Source organism: Ranitomeya imitator, chromosome 5, assembly GCF_032444005.1.
Source record: "Ranitomeya imitator isolate aRanImi1 chromosome 5, aRanImi1.pri, whole genome shotgun sequence".
Classification (NCBI taxonomy): domain Eukaryota; kingdom Metazoa; phylum Chordata; class Amphibia; order Anura; family Dendrobatidae; genus Ranitomeya; species Ranitomeya imitator.
In genome coordinates this window covers 55,150,406-55,170,228 of record NC_091286.1, presented here as the reverse complement: position 1 = coordinate 55,170,228, position 19,823 = coordinate 55,150,406, and the positions used below count along the sequence as shown (strand labels likewise).

The 19,823-nt window shown below is 42.6% G+C and overlaps 1 protein-coding gene across 1 annotated transcript in view; it reads right to left on the bottom strand.

Annotated features, from left to right (window-relative positions):
- Positions 1-2,381: 2,381 nt before the first annotated feature.
- COMMD1 (copper metabolism domain containing 1) overlaps positions 2,382-19,823 on the bottom strand; it is an 86,458-nt gene continuing 69,016 nt past the window's right edge. Inside the window, exon 3 of the mRNA XM_069768685.1 lies at positions 2,382-2,575. Coding sequence (XP_069624786.1) covers positions 2,468-2,575 — 108 coding nt within the window. The 3' untranslated portion in view covers positions 2,382-2,467. The remainder of the gene's footprint in view (positions 2,576-19,823) is intronic.

Sequence of the window (19,823 nt, the reverse complement as noted above, 5' to 3'; positions counted from 1 at the left end):
GCTTAACATATTTAGATAACTCGCCTAGACCTGATGAGGCAGGTGTACTTATTTGAAAATTCGTATCAAAATGACTTGAAAACATTTTTGGAAAATTTGATCAAGTGCGTCAAATTCTATCAAAAGGGAAAACTTGTAAAAAGGATTATACAACTATTGTGAGATACAGGTGGTCCCCGAGGTACGTGCTGCTCCCAGTTATGCCTCATCATTCATCTCTTAGGCCTCCCCGCTGCCCGGTCATTTTCTTTCTGCTCTTCTCTCTGACCTCTTCCTAGTCCTAGCCTAGGACTTCTGGCCGTATCCAGACCTTGGCAGTCACTGTGTGTCAAAAGGTCGCGATGACAAGACATGTGCCGCCACCTTCCAATGCGCAGTGTCCTTAGAGTCCTTGATACGGCTGAAGTCCTGTTGAAAAGGCTAGAGATGCTGAAGAAGGCTGAATGAAGAGGACCAGATGGAGGGCACAGCGGGGAGTGATGAGGTAATTAGTGTTTTTTTTATTATTATTTGCTTGTCTGGCATTTGTTTTGACTTACAATAAAAATTCAACTTGAGAACAAGCCTATCTTATTCGGAACCTGGGACCTGTCTCTAGGAGTAAGTACACTTAACAAATCAGGTTTAAAAGATCTATTTAACATTGTATGTCATTTGTGTTGAGATATCTGGTGACAGATCCCCTTTACATGTAAGCTATTTACTTACAGTACTATGGACAGCTGGTGGATTGATTTTTACCTATGGAAAATGGTCAACAGATGTCTAATGGAAGATAAAGGATGAGCTGAGTTGTCTGGACCTGGCCTTTGCTTTGTGAACATTTCCATTCTGGAAAATTATAAAATTTGGAAACAAATCTATTTATTGAAAAAAAAAAAAAAATTATTCTCACACACACATAATTTTTTTAAATAAATAGATTTGATTCCAAATATTATGTTTATATATATATATAATAAAATGAGCCGATAAGCGCGCCCATCAACCTCCCCTTTCCGCTGTGATTGCGTGGTGCCATGGCAGCCCTCCATTACCGCCATCATTGGACGGCTATGAAGACCAGCTGGTGGTTGTGCGTCATAGTAGACTGAGGTTCTCTCTATATTATGTAAAACAGTTGTACTGCAATATATAAAGCAATCAGACGATTACAAGGTCATGTCCCCATTAAAAAATATAAAAAAAATAAAAATAAATACATTTGTGATAAGTAACATATTTACCCCAAAATGGTATTAATAAAAACATCAGTTTTCCGTGCAAAAATAAAATAAAAAGACCTCACCCAACTCATTTGGCAGCAAAAAAAATAAATAATGAAAGTGACGGGTCTCACATAAATGACCAACAAAATTTGTACTTTTTGTTTTGTTAATAAAAGGTCTTCATTTTTTAACGATTAAAATAATAATAAAAAAGATATACATTTGGCATCACCGCAATCGTACTGACCAGAAAAATCATGTCTCCAATGTACACCGTAAAAAAATTAATGAAAACAAATGAAGTTTTTTTCCATTTTCACCATACAGTATTTGGATTTTTTTCCTATTTTCCCCATGCACTGTATATTACAATGGATGGTATCATTCAACATTTCAACTTGTCCAGTAACAAATAAGCCTTCATATGGCTGTGTGCAGAATAAATAAAGGTTAGCCGGTTATTGCTACCCTGAGAGCAGCGTGATGTAGGAGAAGAGACCCTGATAAAATTACAGTGACGCGTCACTTACTGGGCTAATTGCTACAGTTTTTAATTAAAAATAGTTTATTTGCTGCAGATCTAGCTGTTCTCTGAACGCTGAGCTCGGTATAACCCCGCCCACACCACTGATTGGCTTTCTGTGTACACTGTGCATAGGCTGAAAGCTGCCAATCAGTGGTGGGGGTGGGGTGTACAGAGGTCATGAATATGGAGGACTACATGGCAGCAGGTTCACTAGTCCTCTTGTGATAATAATTTGCTGATAAAACAATGATATTGTCAAAACAACAGGAAGCAGCCCAGGAAGAGTCACGCTGGAATTCTTGGTGACAAATTTTAAAGATAAGATGAAATTGCAAAAATGAAAATTGGCTTCGGTGGGAAGGGGTTAAGACGGCCAAATGCATTAATTTAGCTGTGGCTGATCGCACACCCCGCTTACAGACCTCTACCTCCCTGGTAATTATGTACGCGCGGATGAGCTGAGCAGACATGTTTACGCCCATATAGAGAGTGGGAAAAAGTTGCTTATCTCATCGGAAAGAAAAATCCAACGCACCTGATGTTTTTTTCCTTTACAAAATTAAGGTGTCCTGTAAAAATGTGACATATGGTTTCCTAACTGCGTACAATACTGCAAACACATTAATATAAAAAACAATAACTAAAAGTTCTTTCTGAAAGATTTGTTTAATGATAATAAAAAAAAACAACAAAAAACTGAAAAATCAAATTAGAACGTTGTGCCGGATGCCAGTTAGCTGATGCGAGTTATCGCTGCCAAGTTTTCTTCCACCTCTGACAATTTCTTGAGTATTTCATTCATCTTTGTTTCATTGAGTTCCAGGCACAGAAATTCAGAATCCTAGCAGGGAAAAGAAGAAAAGTAGTTAATGAAGAAAAAAACAAAACAAAAACACCCGGGCAATAAATAGAAACAGAGGACGGGACACGAGATTACTGCCTGTGTCTTTTACCCTTCAATCTCCTAAGTCAAGATATTTTCCAGTCATTTGATTAAGCCATCTATGGCTCTATGGGCCTGAAATAAAAGGCAATGGGCCCAATTCATTAAAGAGAACCCGTCATCATGATTTTACAATGGAAAGTGAGAACAACACAGATTAACATGACACCTCTGGTGAAGAAACCGGCTTTGTGGTTCTTCTTTAATCACCATTTGAAGTTTTCTGCCAATTAGATTTCGGTCCACAGGGGCCGGACTGTGCACTGTGTCTTCTCCTCCCTGTCCGATTTCCCAGCCCCTCTGACTGCCTCCATTCTGTGAATGACAGGTCACTGCTGAGATTTCAAACAGGTTAGCAGGTCATTCACAGACCGGAGACAGGCGGAGGGGCCGGGAAATCACAGACAGGAAGGAGAAGACAGTGCACAGTCCGGCCCCTGTGCACCTAAATAGAATTAGCAGAAAACTTCAAATGGTGATTACAGAAGAACCACAAAGCAGATTTCTTCACCAAAGGTATCAATTTAATTTGTGTTACAGGGCCATTCCCGCAATGTCTTTACTTTACCTTGCCAGTGTTCATGAACGCTGCTGTTGGGAGTAACAAGCACCTAATTCATTAAGACAGGGGTCCCCAACTCCAGTCCTCAAGGCCCACCAACAGGTCATGTTTTCAGGATTTCCTTTGCATTGCACAGGTGATGCAATTATTACCTGGGCAAGACTAAGGAAATCCTGAAAACATGACATGTTGGTGGGCCTTGAGGACTGGAGTTGGGGACCCCTGCATTAAGAGACTCACACCTCAATGAATTTGGCAAACCTTCCAAGTGTCGTGCACCTCTGCCAAAAGTGTTACTCCAGTCCAGAACATTTCTGATCTACTTTACACCACTAAAGTGGGATTAGACGGGTGGTCATAGACACCTCATCCAAGCTCTTCCAACTTGGGCAAAGTGGTTATGGTTAACGGAAACTTATCAGGACCCCCAAACCTCATAAACTGCCTCCATTACATTATATTTCCCTATGCCATAATTCCAACCATGTCCTTTATGTTCACGTCAAGTGGAGATAAGTGTGCTTCGCTCTAATCCACTGGAGTGTCCCACTGAACCCGGAACACTCTGGTCTCAGAAGCTGTGATCATGGGTGGGAATTATGGCCTCCTCACTTGCCACCGCTATTATGGAAGCATCTAAAGCGAGGAGGCTAATCAATCACACCCATGGGGGGGGGTGTTACAGCTTCTGAGGCAGAACAGCTCCAGATAGAAGCATTGCCCCGCTGGACTAGAGCCAAGTCATGTGCCGATGCGACTAGAATAAACGGTCTTTTCCGCTATTATCCATAAGGGAGTGGAACACAAAAGACTTATTTGTACCATTTCACTTTGAGAGAAGATCAACGCAGAATAGGTAATGACCGAGAAGCTCAAATCTTAACTTTCCGCTGCAGTCCAAAATCCAAACAAACCAATGTGTAACTAGTAGCACCGCCCACTGGACTCCTGCACATCAACACCAGGGGTCTAAATAAATAAAATGCAAGTGTTACTAAAACTTTACCAACAAACTATATATCATTCTGCTCAGATTCTCCTGCTTCAAACCTTGCTGTCTACAGATCAGACTGGACATACAACAGAGTTCCCATTAATATGGCTACGCTATAAAACTACACCAAAATAGCAAAAACTGCATCAAATTTATCTTAATGATACATGCTGAAAAAGAAATTTGCAAATGTTAAAAACTATCCACTCCCTTATGTGGCTTCATTATTTTGCCCCCAATAATTCGTCTTCTCCATGCCACTTTTTATAGACTTTTTTTTTTTTTTAAAATAACCACTGAGGAGCAAAAACATGTCTAAAAAAACATAATATATTTGGCACACACGGAACAATTTGTGCCAAAATATGTGCCCAGACCAGACAGCAGTCCCAGAGCAGAGAGTTTACATGGTCTGAACTGTGCACATCCACCTAATGAGAAATCAATGGATTACTTAGTAAATGCCAGACTGACTAATCCAACAACGTGATATGGTCATTAGTTAATGGAGGTAAAATAATAAATTTAAGAGAAATTCACAATTTATTCAAGATTGTAATTGAGTAAAATGTTTTTTTATTTTTTTTTATTTCTCCCGTCAATCTGGCCATGTGAGGGCTTGTATTTTGCGGGACGAATTGTACTTTTGTACGACACCATAGATTTTACCATATAATTGGAAACCGGATTCCAAGTGCTGTGAAATTGCAAAAAGTGCAATTCCTCAATTGTTTTGTGTTTTTTTTTTTTACCATGTTCACTAACTGCTAAAACTGACGTGCCATTATGATTCTCCAGGTCATTACGAGTTCATAGACACCAAACATGTCTACGTTCATTTTTATTTAAGAAGTGCAAAAAAAATCCAAAGTTTTTTCTAAAAATGGTACCATTTTTCAGGATGTGGGGCTGGGAGAGGGCTTATTTTTTGCGTGCCGAGCTAATGTTTTTTTGGATACAATTTTGTGGCAGATTCAATGTTTTGATCGCCCATTATTGCATCTTATTGCAATGTTGCGGTGAACACAAAAATGTAATTCTGGTATTTTTTTCATTACACTGTTTACCAATTGGATAGTTTTTATATATTTGGATAGATCGCGTGTTTCTGAATGCAGTGATCCCAAATCTGTGTATTTTTTAAACCTATTTTATTTTGAATGGGGCAAAAGGGTAGGGGGAGAGGGATTTGAACATATACTATATATATATATATATATATATATATATATATATATATATACATATACATATATACACACACCGATTATATATATATATATATATATATATTTTTTTTAAACTTGCTAAAATATGTAAAAAAATGTTTTTTATTTCATTTTTATTTTTTTACTTGCTTCACTAGTCTCCATAGGACACCTGAAGCTGTGATTGTCTGATCGCTGTGCACAAGCAGAAGAGTTAATTTGCTATGAACGCCGGCCAAGTGGCGACGCTCACAATAGATCGGCAACAACAACCACGAGGGTCTTCAGCAGACCTCCGGTTGTCATGCCTACCCATCAGCACCAAGCTGACAAGGGTATCGATGGTCAGGGTAAGTGATGCGCTTCCGGAGCGAGCATGTTAAATGCCGATGTCAGAGATTGACAGCAGTATTTAATATGTTAACAGCCGCGGGTGACATCGAGATCCACCCACGGCTGTTAGGGACAAATGAGAGCAGACCAAACAGTGGCTCAATGGTTCAAATCCCACCAAGAACAAGATCTGCAAGTAGTTTTTATATTCTTCCCAGCTTCTTCAGGTCCATTTGGTTAAGGTGTGCCTGACCCTCATCTTCAAGAACTGATAATTGTAGTTCTGATGAAGGACTAGTATTGGCCGAAACGTCCATTGTGGACATACCTACATCAATAAAAATGGTTTCGCATCTCAATTGGGAGTGCCGAATTCTTTTTTTCTATATTATTGGAGTGGTATCCCTATTTGTGCACCCTTCTCTTTGGAGTGCCGCGCAGCTCTTTTACAAGTGTTTAATCTAGAAAAAGGTCACTGTCTGTGAAGGGAGGGAGAGGAGGTGAGCTGTAACATCTCTGGTGGGTTCCATGGTATCTACTGTATGTAGGTGATCGCTTTAATTTTAATAATGTCTGTGATAATGAGACTGCTGAAAAAAAGTCTTCTATACAAAACAAGAAGTCTAGAATTATACCTAGTGCCCAGTGAAATAAAAACCTACAATGTTTCTGATTACTTGAGGCCTCCAGACCAAGTGGAGGAGATAAGTTTTGGGCATGAGGACTTCAAATAAGCCACAGTGCCCATTTTTCTGGTATAAAGCCAGGTCAGACCCAACTAGGTGACAAAATTGGCATGACAACCAGTAAATTAGCTGTGGGGAGCTGCGTAACTCACTGTATCAATTTACTCAATTTATCTTACTAAGGTGGTGCCACATATAGCTTATTTGCCAGATAAGGGAACAAAGTGTGATTGCATGCTAAATACAATTTCTCAATTGAAATGTATATATTTTTGAAAACAAAATTGCTGGTGTCAAAATATTGTTATGGCGCCCCCGGAGTGGAGAAACCTTTTTAGTGACTACCAGGGCATTGACCGCTCTACAATTGCGGTGTGTGCACTCGCTCCTACCGTGATTTGGGATCTAGACCTTTGGCTGTTACATTTATCCAGCTCTGAATTGAGGTTATTTTATTACTTAATTTTTCACATATAATTTGACTTTGCCTACAATTAGCATTATTGCTTTACATGTAAATGGCTGACTAGTAAACTTGTGTTTTTTTTTCTTAAAGTCTAAACTTTACCTGGGAATTTTCCTGGTTACACATTAGAGGTTGAAGTAGTCAGGCGGTGGCGGTTATATTACATAATGACAGTATATTATATATACATATATACACTAAAGCAATAAAAGAAAAATTACCAGGACACTGTTCCTGGTTACCATAGAACAAGGCGCTTGCTTCTTGTATTACCCGCGTCTGCCCTACAAGCACCAATGTAAATTCCTCATTCCCAGTCGTTTCATCAATAGATTGTAAAATGGAAAGTGGCATGAACGCATGCAAAACTCCCAACAATGAAAACACAAAAGCGCACAGAAAGGTAAAAAAATACGCTGTTGTAAAAAAGTCACAGTAAATAAGCAAGTGCTAGTCAAAAAATGAAAAAATACAGGGTATTTAGTTAATACGTTTTTTTGCAAAAAAAAGTATGTTAAGCTGCTCCACCAATCGCCAAGGTATACCCATAATAGAGCAGTCCTATCTAATGTATATAATCCCTATCTGATGTTGGTTTTATAATTGTTCTCTTGTTTCTACAAGACTGGGGAGTTCACCACTCCTTTGTGGGTCATTTGCATTGTAGCTGTTCCATCTCGCATGTTCAACGTGGATATTTTCTCTCTGAGCCATGTTCATACAGGTAATATACAGAGATGATCAGGTTTTTAAATACATAAGATAGGGATTATATACATTAGATAGGACTGCTCTATTATGGGTATACCTTGGCGATTGGTGGAGCAGCTTAACATACTTTTTTTTTGCAAAAAAACGTATTTACTAAATACCCTGTATTTTTTCATTTTTTGACTAGCACTTGCTTATTTACTGTGACTTTTTTACAACAGAGTATTTTTTGACCTCTCTGTGCGCTTTTGTGTTTTCAAGTTCATTAATACAACTGTTAGGTCCCCCCTGTTAATTTTTGCTGATGCATTGTTGTGAATTCTGTGGCAGAGCTCCCTCCTGTGGTCACAAGTGGTACTTCGGCTGATTCTCTCTGTGAGCTTCCGTTGGTGGAGGAAAGTGGTACTGCGGCTTCTGAGTTTCCTTCCTCAGGTGATGTGGTGAAGTCGTTAGGTGCTGCTCTATTTAACTCCACATAGTGCTTTGATCCTGGCCTCCAGTCAATGTTCTAGTATTGGACCCGTTTCCTCCTGGATCGTTCCTGTGGCCTGCTGCTCTGCATAGCTAAGTTCCGCTTTGCTATTTTGTTTGCTGTTTTTTTCTGTCCAGCTTGTCTATTTGTTTTTTCCTGCTTGCTGGAAGCTCTGTGACGCAGAGGGTGTACCTCCGTGCCGTTAGTTCGGTACGGAGGGTCTTTTTGCCCCCTTTGCATGTTTTTTGTAGGGTTTTGTGTTGACCGCAAAGTTACCTTTCCTATCCTCGCTCTGTTCAGAAAGTCGGGCCTCACTTTGCTAAATCTATTTCATCTCTACGTTTGTCTTTTCATCTTAACTCACAGTCGTTATATGTGGGGGCTGCCTTTTCCTTTGGGGTATTTCTCTGAGGCAAGGTAGGCTTATTTTCTATCTTCAGGCTAGCTAGTTTCTCAGGCTGTGCCGAGTTGCATAGGGAGCGTTAGGCGCAATCCACGGCTGCCTCTAGTGTGGTTGGAGAGGATTAGGGATTGCGGTCAGCAGAGTTCCCACGTCTCAGAGCTCATTCTATGTTTTTGGGTTATTGTCAGGTCACTGTATGTGCTCTGACCTCTATGTCCATTGTGGTACTGAATTACCTTATCATAACAGTACTGGAGGCCCAAAGTACTAATGATTCTCAATAGAGGGAAAAAAGAAGTTCTGAGACCATTTTTTTTTCTCTGCACTGTGTTTTGCCTTTTTTTTCCCCTAGACATTTGGGTGGTTCAGGACACAGGTGTAGCGATGGACATTAACCCCTTTACCCCCAAGGGTGGTTTGCACGTTAATGACCGGGCCAATTTTTACAATTCTGACCACTGTCCCTTTATGAGGTTATAACTCTGGAACGCTTCAATGGATCCTGGTGATTCTGACATTGTTTTCTCGTGACACATTGTACTTCATGACAATGGTAAAAATTATTTGATAGTACCTGCGTTTATTTGTGAAAAAAACGGAAATTTGGCGAAAATTATGAAAATTTCGCAATTTTCCAACTTTGAATTTTTATGCAATTAAATCACAGAGATATGTCACACAAAATACTTAATAAGTAACATTTCCCACATGTCTACTTTACATCAGCACAATTTTGGAACCAAAATTTTTTTTTGTTAGGGAGTTATAAGGGTTAAAAGTTGACCAGCAATTTCTCATTTCTACAACACCATTTTATTTTAGGGACCACATCTCATTTGAAGTCATTTTGAGGGGTCTATATGATAGAAAATACCCAAGTGTGACACCATTCTAAAAACTGCACCCCTCAAGGTGCTCAAAACCATATTCAAGAAGTTTATTAACCCTTCTGGTGCTTCACAGGAATTTTTTGAATGTTTAAATAAAAATGAACATTTAACTTTTTTTCACAAAAAATTTAATTCAGCTCCAATTTGTTTTATTTTACCAAGGGTAACAGGAGAAAATGGACCCCAAACATTGTTGTACAATTTGTCCTGAGTATGCCAATACCCCACATGTGGGGGTAAACCACTGTTTGGGCGCATGGCAGAGCTCGGAAGCGAAGGAGTGCCATTTGACTTTTCAATGCAAAATTGACTGGAATTGAGATGGGACGCCATGTTTCATTTGGAGAGCCCCTGATGTGGCTAAACATTGAAACCCCCCACAAGTGACACCATTTTGGAAAGTAGACCCCCTAAGGAACTTATCTAGAGGTGTGGTGAGCACTTTGACCCAACAAGTGCTTCACAGAAGTTTATAATGTAGAACCGTAAAAATAAAAAATCATATTTTTTCACAAAAATTATCTTTTCGCCCCCAATTTTTAGTTTTCCCAAGGGTAAGAGAAGAAATTGGACCCCAAAAGTTGTTGTACAATTTGTCCTGAGTACGCTGATAGCCCATATGTGGGGGTAAACCACTGTTTGGGCGGATGGGAGAGCTCGGAAGGGAAGGAGCGCCGTTTGACTTTTCAATGCAAAATTGACAGGAATTGAGATGGGACGTCATGTTGCGTTTGAAGAGCCACTGATGTGCCTAAACATTGAAACCCCCCACAAGTGACACCATTTTGGAAAGTAGACCCCCTAAGGAACTTATCTAGAGGTGTGGTGAGCACTTTGACCCACCAAGTGCTTCACAGAAGTTTATAATGCAGAGCCGTAAAAATAAAACAAAATTTTTTTCCCACAAAAATTATTTTTTTAGCCCCCAGTTTTGTATTTTCCTGAGGGTAACAGGAGAAATTGGACCCCAAAATTTGTTGCCCAATTTGTCCTGAGTGCGATGATACACCATATGTGGGGGGAACCACTGTTTGGGCACATGGGAGGGCTCAGAAGGGAAGGAGTGCCATTTGAATGCAGACTTAGATGGAATGGTCTGCAGGTGTCACATTGCGTTTGCAGAGCCCCTAATGTACCTAAACAGTAGAAACCCCCCACAAGTGACACCATTTTGGAAAGTAGACCCCCTTAGGAACTTATCTAGATGTGTGCTGAGCGCTTTGACCCACCAAGGGCTTCACAGAAGTTTATAATGGAGAGCCGTAAAAATAAAACAAAAATTTTTTCCCACAAAAATTATTTTTTAGCCCCCAGTTTTGTATTTTCCCGAGGGTAACAGGAGAAATTCGACCCCACAATTTGTTGTCCAATTTGTCCTGAGTGCGCTGATACCCCATATGTGGGGGGGAACCACTGTTTGGGCGCATGGGAGGGCTCGGAAGGGAAGGAGCTCCATTTGGAATGAGGACTTAGATGGAATGGTCTGCAGGTGTCACATTGCATTTGCAGAGCCCCTAATGTACCTAAACAGTAGAAACCTCCCACAAGTGACACCATTTTGGAAACTAGACCCCCTAAAGAACTCATCTAGATGTGTTGTGATAGCTTTGAACCCCCAAGTGTTTCACTACAGTTTGTAACGCAGAGCCGTGAAAATTAAAAAAAAAAATCTTTCCCCCCAAAATTATTTTTTAGCCCCCAGTTTTGTATTTTCCCGAGGGTAAGAGGAGAAATTCGACCCCAAAAGTTGTTGTCCAATTTGTCCTGAGTACGCTGATACCCCGTATGTTGGGGGAAACCAACGTTTGAGCGCATGGCAGAGCTCGGAAGGGAAGGAGCGCCATTTGGAATGCAGACTTAGATGGAATGGTATGCAGACGTCACATTGCGTTTGCAGAACCCCTAATGTACCTAAACAGTAGAAACCCCCCACAAGTGACCCCATATTGGAAACTAGACCCCCCAGGGAACTAATCTAGATGTGTTGTGAGAACTTTGAACCCCCAAGTGTTTCACTACAGTTTATAACGCAGAGCCGTGAAAATAAAAAATCTTTTTTTTCCCCACAAAAAATATGTTTTAGCCCCGAGTTTTGTATTTTCCCAAGGGTAGCAGGAGAAATTGGACCCCAAAAGTTGTTGTCCTATTTGTCCTGAGTACGCTGATACCCCATATGTTGGGGTAAACCCCTGTTTGGGCACACGGGAGAGCTCGGAAGGGAAGAAGCACTGTTTTACTTTTTCAACGCAGAATTGGCTGGAATTGAGATCGGACGCCATGTCGCGTTTGGAGAGCCCCTGATGTGCCTAAACAGTGGAAACCCCCCAATTATAACTGAAACCCTAATCCAAACACATCCCTAACCCTAATCCCAACAGTAACCCTAACCACACCTCTAACCCTGACACACCCCTAACCCTAATCCCAACCCTATTCCCAACCGTAAATGTAATCTAAACCCTAACTGTAACTTTAGCCCCAACCCAAACTGTAGCCCTAGCCCTAACCCTAGCCCTAACCCTAATCCTAACCCTAGCCCTAGCCCTAACCCTAGCCCTAACCCTAGCCCTAACCCTAGCCCTAACCCTAACCCTAATGGGAAAATGGAAATAAATACATTTTTTTAATTTTTCCCTAACTAAGGGGGTGATGAAGGGGGGTTTGATTTACTTTTATAGCGGGTTTTTTAGCGGATTTTTATGATTGGCAGCCGTCACACACTGAAAGACGCTTTTTATTGCAAAAAATATTTTTTGCGTTACCACATTTTGAGAGCTATAATTTTTCTATATTTTGGTCCACAGAGTCATGTGAGGTCTTGTTTTTTGCGGGACGAGTTGACGTTTTTATTGGTAACATTTTCGGGCACGTGACATTTTTTGATCGCTTTTTATTCCGATTTTTGTGAGGCAGAATGACCAAAAACCAGCTATTCATGAATTTCTTTTGGGGGAGGCGTTTATACCGTTCCGCGTTTGGTAAAATTGATGAAGCAGTTTTATTCTTCGGGTCAGTACGATTACAGCGACACCTCATTTATATCATTTTTTTATGTTTTGGCGCTTTTATACGATAAAAACTATTTTATAGAAAAAATAATTATTTTTGCATCGCTTTATTCTCAGGACTATAACTTTTTTATTTTTTTGCTGATGATGCTGTATGGCGGCTCGTTTTTTGCGGGACAAGATGACGTTTTCAGTGGTACCATGGTTAGTTATATCTGTCTTTTTGATCGCGTGTTATTCCACTTTTTGTTCGGCGGTATGATAATAAAGTGTTGTTTTTTTGCCTCTTTTTTTTTTTCTTACGGTGTTTACTGAAGGGGTTAACTAGTGGGCCAGTTTTATAGGTCGGGCCGTTACGGACGCGGCGATACTAAATATGTGTACTTTTATTGTTTTTTTTTTATTATTTAGATAAAGAAATGTATTTATGGGAATAATATTTTTATTTTTTTTTTCATTATTTTGGAATATTTTTTTTTATTTTTTTTTTTTTACACATTTGAAATTTTTTTTTTTTACTTTTTTACTTTGTCCCAGGGGGGGACATCACAGATCAGTGATCTGACAGTTTGCACACCACTCTGTCAGATCACTGATCTGACTAGCAGCGCTGCAGCCTTCACAGTGCCTGCTCTGAGCAGGCTCTGTGAAGCCACCTCCCTCCCTGCAGGACCCGGATCCGTGGCCATCTTGGATCCGGGGCTGGAGGGAGCAGGGAGGGAGGTGAGACCCTCGCAGCAACGCGATCACATCGCGTTGCTGCGGGGGGCTCAGGGAAGCCCGCAGGGAGCCCCCTCCCTGCGCGGTGCTTCCCTGTACCGCCGGCACATCGCGATCATCTTTGATCGCGGTGTGCCGGGGGTTAATGTGCCGGGGGCGGTCCGTGACCGCTCCTGGCACATAGTGCCGGATGTCAGCTGCGATAAACAGCTGACACCCGGCCGCGATCGGCGGCGCTCCCCCCGTGAGCGCTGCCGATCGCATATGACGTACTATTGCGTCTTTGGGAAGTAAAGCCCACCCCACATGGACGCAATAGTACGTCTAATGGCAGAAAGGGGTTAAAGGTCTGTCTTCATGTGTGGATCAGCTCACAGCAAGAGTACAAAATATTCAAGACTTTGTGGTTCAGAATTCTATGTTAGAACCGAGAATTCCTATTCCTGATTTGTTTTTTGGAGATAGAACTAAATTTCGGAGTTTCAAAAATAATTGTAAACTATTTCTGGCTTTGAAACCTCGCTCCTCTGGTGACCCAGTTCAACAAGTTAGGATCATTATTTCTTTTTTACGTGGCGACCCTCAGGATTGGGCATTTTCTCTTGCGTCAGGAGATCCTGCATTAAGTAATATCGATGCGTTTTTCCTGGCGCTCGGATTGCTGTACGATGAACCTAATTCAGTGGATCAAGCAGAGAAAAATTTGCTGGCTCTGTGTCAGGGTCAGGATGAGATAGAGGTATATTGTCAGAAATTTAGAAAGTGGTCCGTACTCACTCAATGGAATGAAGGTGCGCTCGCAGCTATTTTCAGAAAAGGTCTCTCTGAAGCCCTTAAGGATGTCATGGTGGGATTTCCTATGCCTGCTGGTCTGAATGAGTCTATAGGTACCGTCACACTAGACGATATCGCTAGCGATCCGTGACGTTGCAGCGTCCTCGCTAGCGATATTGTCCAGTGTGACAGGCAGCAGCGATCAGGCCCCTGCTGTGCTGTCGCTGGTCGGGGAAGAAAGTCCAGAACTTTATTTGGTCGCTGGACTCCCCGTAGACATCGCTGAATCGGCGTGTGTGACACCGATTCAGCGATGTCTTCACTGGTAACCAGGGTAAACATCGGGTAACTAAGCGCAGGGCCGCGCTTAGTAACCCGATGTTTACCCTGGTTACCATCCTAAAAGTAAAAAAAACAAACAGTACATACTTACCTACAGCCGTCTGTCCTCCAGCGCTGTGCTCTGCACTCCTCCTGCACTGGCTGTGAGCGTCGGTCAGCCGGAAAGCAGAGCGGTGACGTCACCGCTCTGCTTTCCGGCCGCTGTGCTCACACAGACAGTACAGGAGGCGTGCAGAGCACAGCGCTGGAGGACAGACGGCTGTAGGTAAGTATGTAGTGTTTGTTTTTTTTTACTTTTAGGATGGTAACCAGGGTAAACATCGGGTTACTAAGCGCGGCCCTGCGCTTAGTTACCCGATGTTTACCCTGGTTACCGGCATCGTTGGTCGCTGGAGAGCGGTCTGTGTGACAGCTCTCCAGCGACCAAACAGCGACGCTGCAGCGATCCGGATCGTTGTCGGTATCGCTGCAGCGTCGCTAAGTGTGACGGTACCTTTAGTCTTTGGCCATTCAGATCGGTCGACGCTTGCGTGAGCATAAATCTGTGCACCATTTGGCGGTATTACCTGAGCTTAAACCTGAGCCTATGCAGTGCGATAGGACTTTGACCAGAGTTGAACGGCAAGAACACAGACGTCTGAATGGGCTGTGTTTCTACTGTGGTGATTCCACTCATGCTATCTCTGATTGTCCTAAGCGCACTAAGCGGTTCGCTAGGTCTGCCACCATTGGTACGGTACAGTCAAAATTTCTTCTGTCCGTTACCTTGATCTGCTCTTTGTCATCGTATTCTGTCATGGCATTTGTGGATTCAGGCGCTGCCCTGAATTTGATGGACTTGGAGTATGCTAGGCGTTGTGGGTTTTTCTTGGAGCCCTTGCAGTGTCCTATTCCATTGAGAGGAATTGATGCTACGCCTTTGGCCAAGAATAATCCTGCACATCAGGAGGTTATTCGCTTTCTGGTGTTGCATAATCTGCATGATGTGGTCGTGTTGGGGTTGCCATGGCTACAAGTCCATAATCCAATATTAGATTGGAAATCCATGTCTGTGTCCAGCTGGGGTTGTGAGGGGGTACATGGTGATGTCCCATTTCTGACTATTTCGTCATCCACCCCTTCTGAGGTTCCAGAGTTCTTGTCTGATTACCGGGATGTATTTGATGAGCCCAAGTCCGATGCCCTACCTCCGCATAGGGATTGTGATTGTGCTATCGATTTGATTCCTGGTAGTAAATTCCCAAAAGGTCGACTGTTTAATTTATCTGTGCCTGAGCACGCCGCTATGCGGAGTTATGTGAAGGAGTCCTTGGAGAAGGGGCATATTCGCCCGTCATCGTCGCCATTAGGAGCAGGGTTCTTTTTTGTAGCCAAGAAGGATGGTTCACTGAGACCTTGTATAGATTACCGCCTTCTAAATAAGATCACGGTTAAATTTCAGTACCCCTTGCCGTTGTTATCTGATTTGTTTGCTCGGATTAAGGGGGCTAGTTGGTTCACCAAGATAGATCTTCGTGGTGCGTATAATCTTGTGCGTATTAAGCGAGGCGATGAATGGAAAACTGCATTTAATACGCCCGAGGGCCATTTTGAGTATCTAGTAATGCCATTCGGACTTGCCAATGCTCCATCAGTGTTTCAGTCCTTTATGCATGACATCTTCCGAGAGTACCTGGATAAATTCCTGATTGTGTACTTGGATGACATTTTGATCTTCTCGGATGATTGGGAGTCTCATGTGAAGCAGGTCAGAACGGTGTTTCAGGTCCTGCGTGCTAATTCTTTGTTTGTGAAGGGATCAAAGTGTCTCTTTGGTGTTCAGAAGGTTTCATTTTTGGGGTTCATCTTTTCCCCTTCTACTATCGAGATGGACCCTGTTAAGGTCCAAGCCATCCATGATTGGACTCAGCCGACATCTCTGAAAAGTCTGCAAAAGTTCCTGGGCTTTGCTAATTTTTATCGTCGCTTCATCTTCAATTTTTCTAGTATTGCTAAACCATTGACCGATTTGACCAAGAAGGGTGCTGATGTGGTCAATTGGTCTTCTGCTGCTGTGGAAGCTTTTCAAGAGTTGAAGCGTCGTTTTTCTTCTGCCCCTGTGTTGTGTCAACCAGATGTTTCGCTTCCGTTACAGGTCGAGGTTGATGCTTCTGAGATTGGAGCAGGGGCTGTTTTGTCGCAGAGAAGTTCTGTTTGCTCGGTGATGAAACCATGCGCCTTCTTTTCCAGGAAGTTTTCGCCTGCTGAGCGAAATTATGATGTGGGCAATCGAGAGTTGCTGGCCATGAAGTGGGCATTCGAGGAGTGGCGTCATTGGCTTGAAGGAGCTAAGCATCGCGTGGTGGTATTGACTGATCATAAGAACTTGACTTATCTCGAGACTGCCAAGCGGTTGAATCCTAGACAGGCTCGTTGGTCGCTGTTTTTTGCCCGTTTTGACTTTGTGATTTCGTACCTTCCAGGCTCTAAAAATGTGAAGGCGGATGCTCTGTCTAGGAGTTTTGTGCCCGATTCTCCGGGTTTATCTGAGCCGGCGGGTATCCTCAAAGAGGGAGTAATTGTGTCTGCCATCTCCCCTGATTTGCGGCGGGTGCTGCAAAAATTTCAGGCTAATAAACCTGATTGTTGCCCAGCGGAGAAACTGTTTGTCCCTGATAGGTGGACGAATAAAGTTATCTCTGAGGTTCATTGTTCGGTGTTGGCTGGTCATCCTGGAATCTTTGGTACCAGAGAGTTAGTGGCTAGATCCTTTTGGTGGCCATCTCTGTCGCGGGATGTGCGTACTTTTGTGCAGTCCTGTGGGATTTGTGCTCGGGCTAAGCCCTGCTGTTCTCGTGCCAGTGGGTTGCTTTTGCCCTTGCCGGTCCCGAAGAGGCCTTGGACACATCTCTATGGATTTTATTTCAGATCTTCCCGTCTCTCAAAAGATGTCAGTCGTTTGGGTGGTCTGTGATCGCTTCTCTAAGATGGTCCATTTGGTACCCTTGTCTAAATTACCTTCCTCCTCTGATTTGGTGCCATTGTTCTTCCAGCATGTGGTTCGTTTACATGGCATTCCAGAGAATATCGTTTCTGACAGAGGTTCCCAGTTTGTTTCGAGGTTTTGGCGAGCCTTTTGTGGCATTGACTTGTCTTTTTCCTCGGCTTTCCATCCTCAGACTAATGGCCAGACCGAACGAACCAATCAGACCTTGGAAGCATATCTGAGATGCTTTGTTTCTGCTGATCAGGTTGACTGGGAGTCCTTTTTGCCTTTGGCTGAGTTCGCCCTTAATAATCGGGCCAGCTCGGCTACCTTGGTTTCGCCGTTTTTCTGCAACTCTGGGTTCCATCCTCGTTTCTCTTCAGGGCAGGTTGAGTCTTCGGACTGTCCTGGTGTGGATACTGTGGTGGACAGGTTGCAGCAGATTTGGACTCATGTAGTGGACAATTTGACCTTGTCCCAGGAGAAGGCTCAACGTTTCGCTAATCGCAGACGCTGTGTGGGTACCCGACTTCGTGTTGGGGATTTGGTTTGGTTATCTTCTCGTCATATTCCTATGAAGGTTTCCTCTCCTAAGTTTAAACCTCGTTTCATTGGTCCGTATAGGATTTCTGAGGTTCTTAATCCTGTGTCTTTTCGTCTGACCCTTCCAGATTCGTTTTCCATACATAATGTATTCCATAGGTCATTGTTGCGGAGATACGTGGCACCTATGGTTCCATCTGTTGATCCTCCTGCCCCGGTTTTGGTGGAGGGGGAGTTGGAGTATATTGTGGAGAAGATTTTGGATTCTCGTGTTTCGAGACGGAAACTCCAGTATCTGGTTAAGTGGAAGGGTTATGCTCAGGAAGATAATTCCTGGGTCTTTGCCTCTGATGTCCATGCTCCCGATCTTGTTCGTGCCTTTCATATGGCTCATCCTGGTCGTCCTGGGGGCTCTGGTGAGGGTTCGGTGACCCCTCCTCAAGGGAGGGGGGGACTGTTGTGAATTCTGTGGCAGAGCTCCCTCCTGTGGTCACAAGTGGTACTTCGGCTGATTCTCTCTGTGAGCTTCCGTTGGTGGAGGAAAGTGGTACTGCGGCTTCTGAGTTTCCTTCCTCAGGTTATGTGGTGAAGTCGTTAGGTGCTGCTCTATTTAACTCCACCTAGTGCTTTGATCCTGGCCTCCAGTCAATGTTCTAGTATTGGACCTGTTTCCTCCTGGATCGTTCCTGTGGCCTGCTGCTCTGCATAGCTAAGTTCCGCTTTGCTATTTTGTTTGCTGTTTTTTTCTGTCCAGGTTGTCTATTTGTTTTTTCCTGCTTGCTGGAAGCTCTGGGACGCAGAGGGTGTACCTCCGTGCCGTTAGTTCGGTACGGAGGGTCTTTTTGCCCCCTTTGCGTGGTTTTTGTAGGGTTTTGTGTTGACCGCAAAGTTACCTTTCCTATCCTCGCTCTGTTCAGAAAGTCGGGCCTCACTTTGCTAAATCTATTTCATCTCTACGTTTGTCTTTTCATCTTAACTCACAGTCATTATATGTGGGGGCTGCCTTTTCCTTTGGGGTATTTCTCTGAGGCAAGGTAGGCTTATTTTCTATCTTCAGGCTAGCTAGTTTCTCAGGCTGTGCCGAGTTACATAGGGAGCGTTAGGCGCAATCCACGGCTGCCTCTAGTGTGGTTGGAGAGGATTAGGGATTGCGGTCAGCAGAGTTCCCACGTCTCAGAGCTCGTTCTATGTTTTTGGGTTATTGTCAGGTCACTGTATGTGCTCTGACCTCTATGTCCATTGTGGTACTGAATTACCTTATCATAACATGCATAGAGCAACATGTTGCGGTATTTTTTTTTCTGGTAAAGTGACAGAATCCTGACATATCCCATTGTAGACAACAGAGTCCATGGTTCAATGCTGGTGTCCAGTAAACAAAAAGCCTGACATCCTGTTCCTCATTAAACTGCCTGATGAGGGGTCTTTATACACAAACAGCCCCTAACAAACAATGCTATATATAGTAAGTTTATCAGAGATCAATTACATACATAGCAATTCTTGTGAGGGTCTTTTGTCGTAAAATTGCATGCGATAATGTAGAATTGTAGTTCTAATGATGACTCGCGTAAGGAAAAGAGACTTCCTATTTCTACATGGAGCCTAGAAGGATTCAGCTAGTCAGTTTTTAATCATCCCATGTCAGATGTAATGGAAAAAGAAGAATTTAATGGGTAGAAAGGCAAAATTAGCAATTGTAAGTACGCAGTGCTATATAATGATGACGACTGTAATATATTAAGAGGACAAAAATTTTTATGGGAGGAGGAGGAGTGCATCTTTAAGGCATCAGCGATATTTTTCATTTTTATTTCTTTACCTCTGTGTTCCAAGGGGAATAACTTCATAGTTTTTTGATGCCTTAGTCAAAAGAAGGCTGGTCTTCTTCAGGACAAGTCTTATTTTTAATGGGAAGACATAAAGCTCTGAAAATTGTATTCATTTATTTTCTTTGGAGAGTAGGAATAAAGATTATGCAATAGATTTTTGAATTTCACACGTACAGCAGTCACCGCGAGGTAGAAATGATATTACTCGCACCATTTAGATGACACCATCACTAGTAA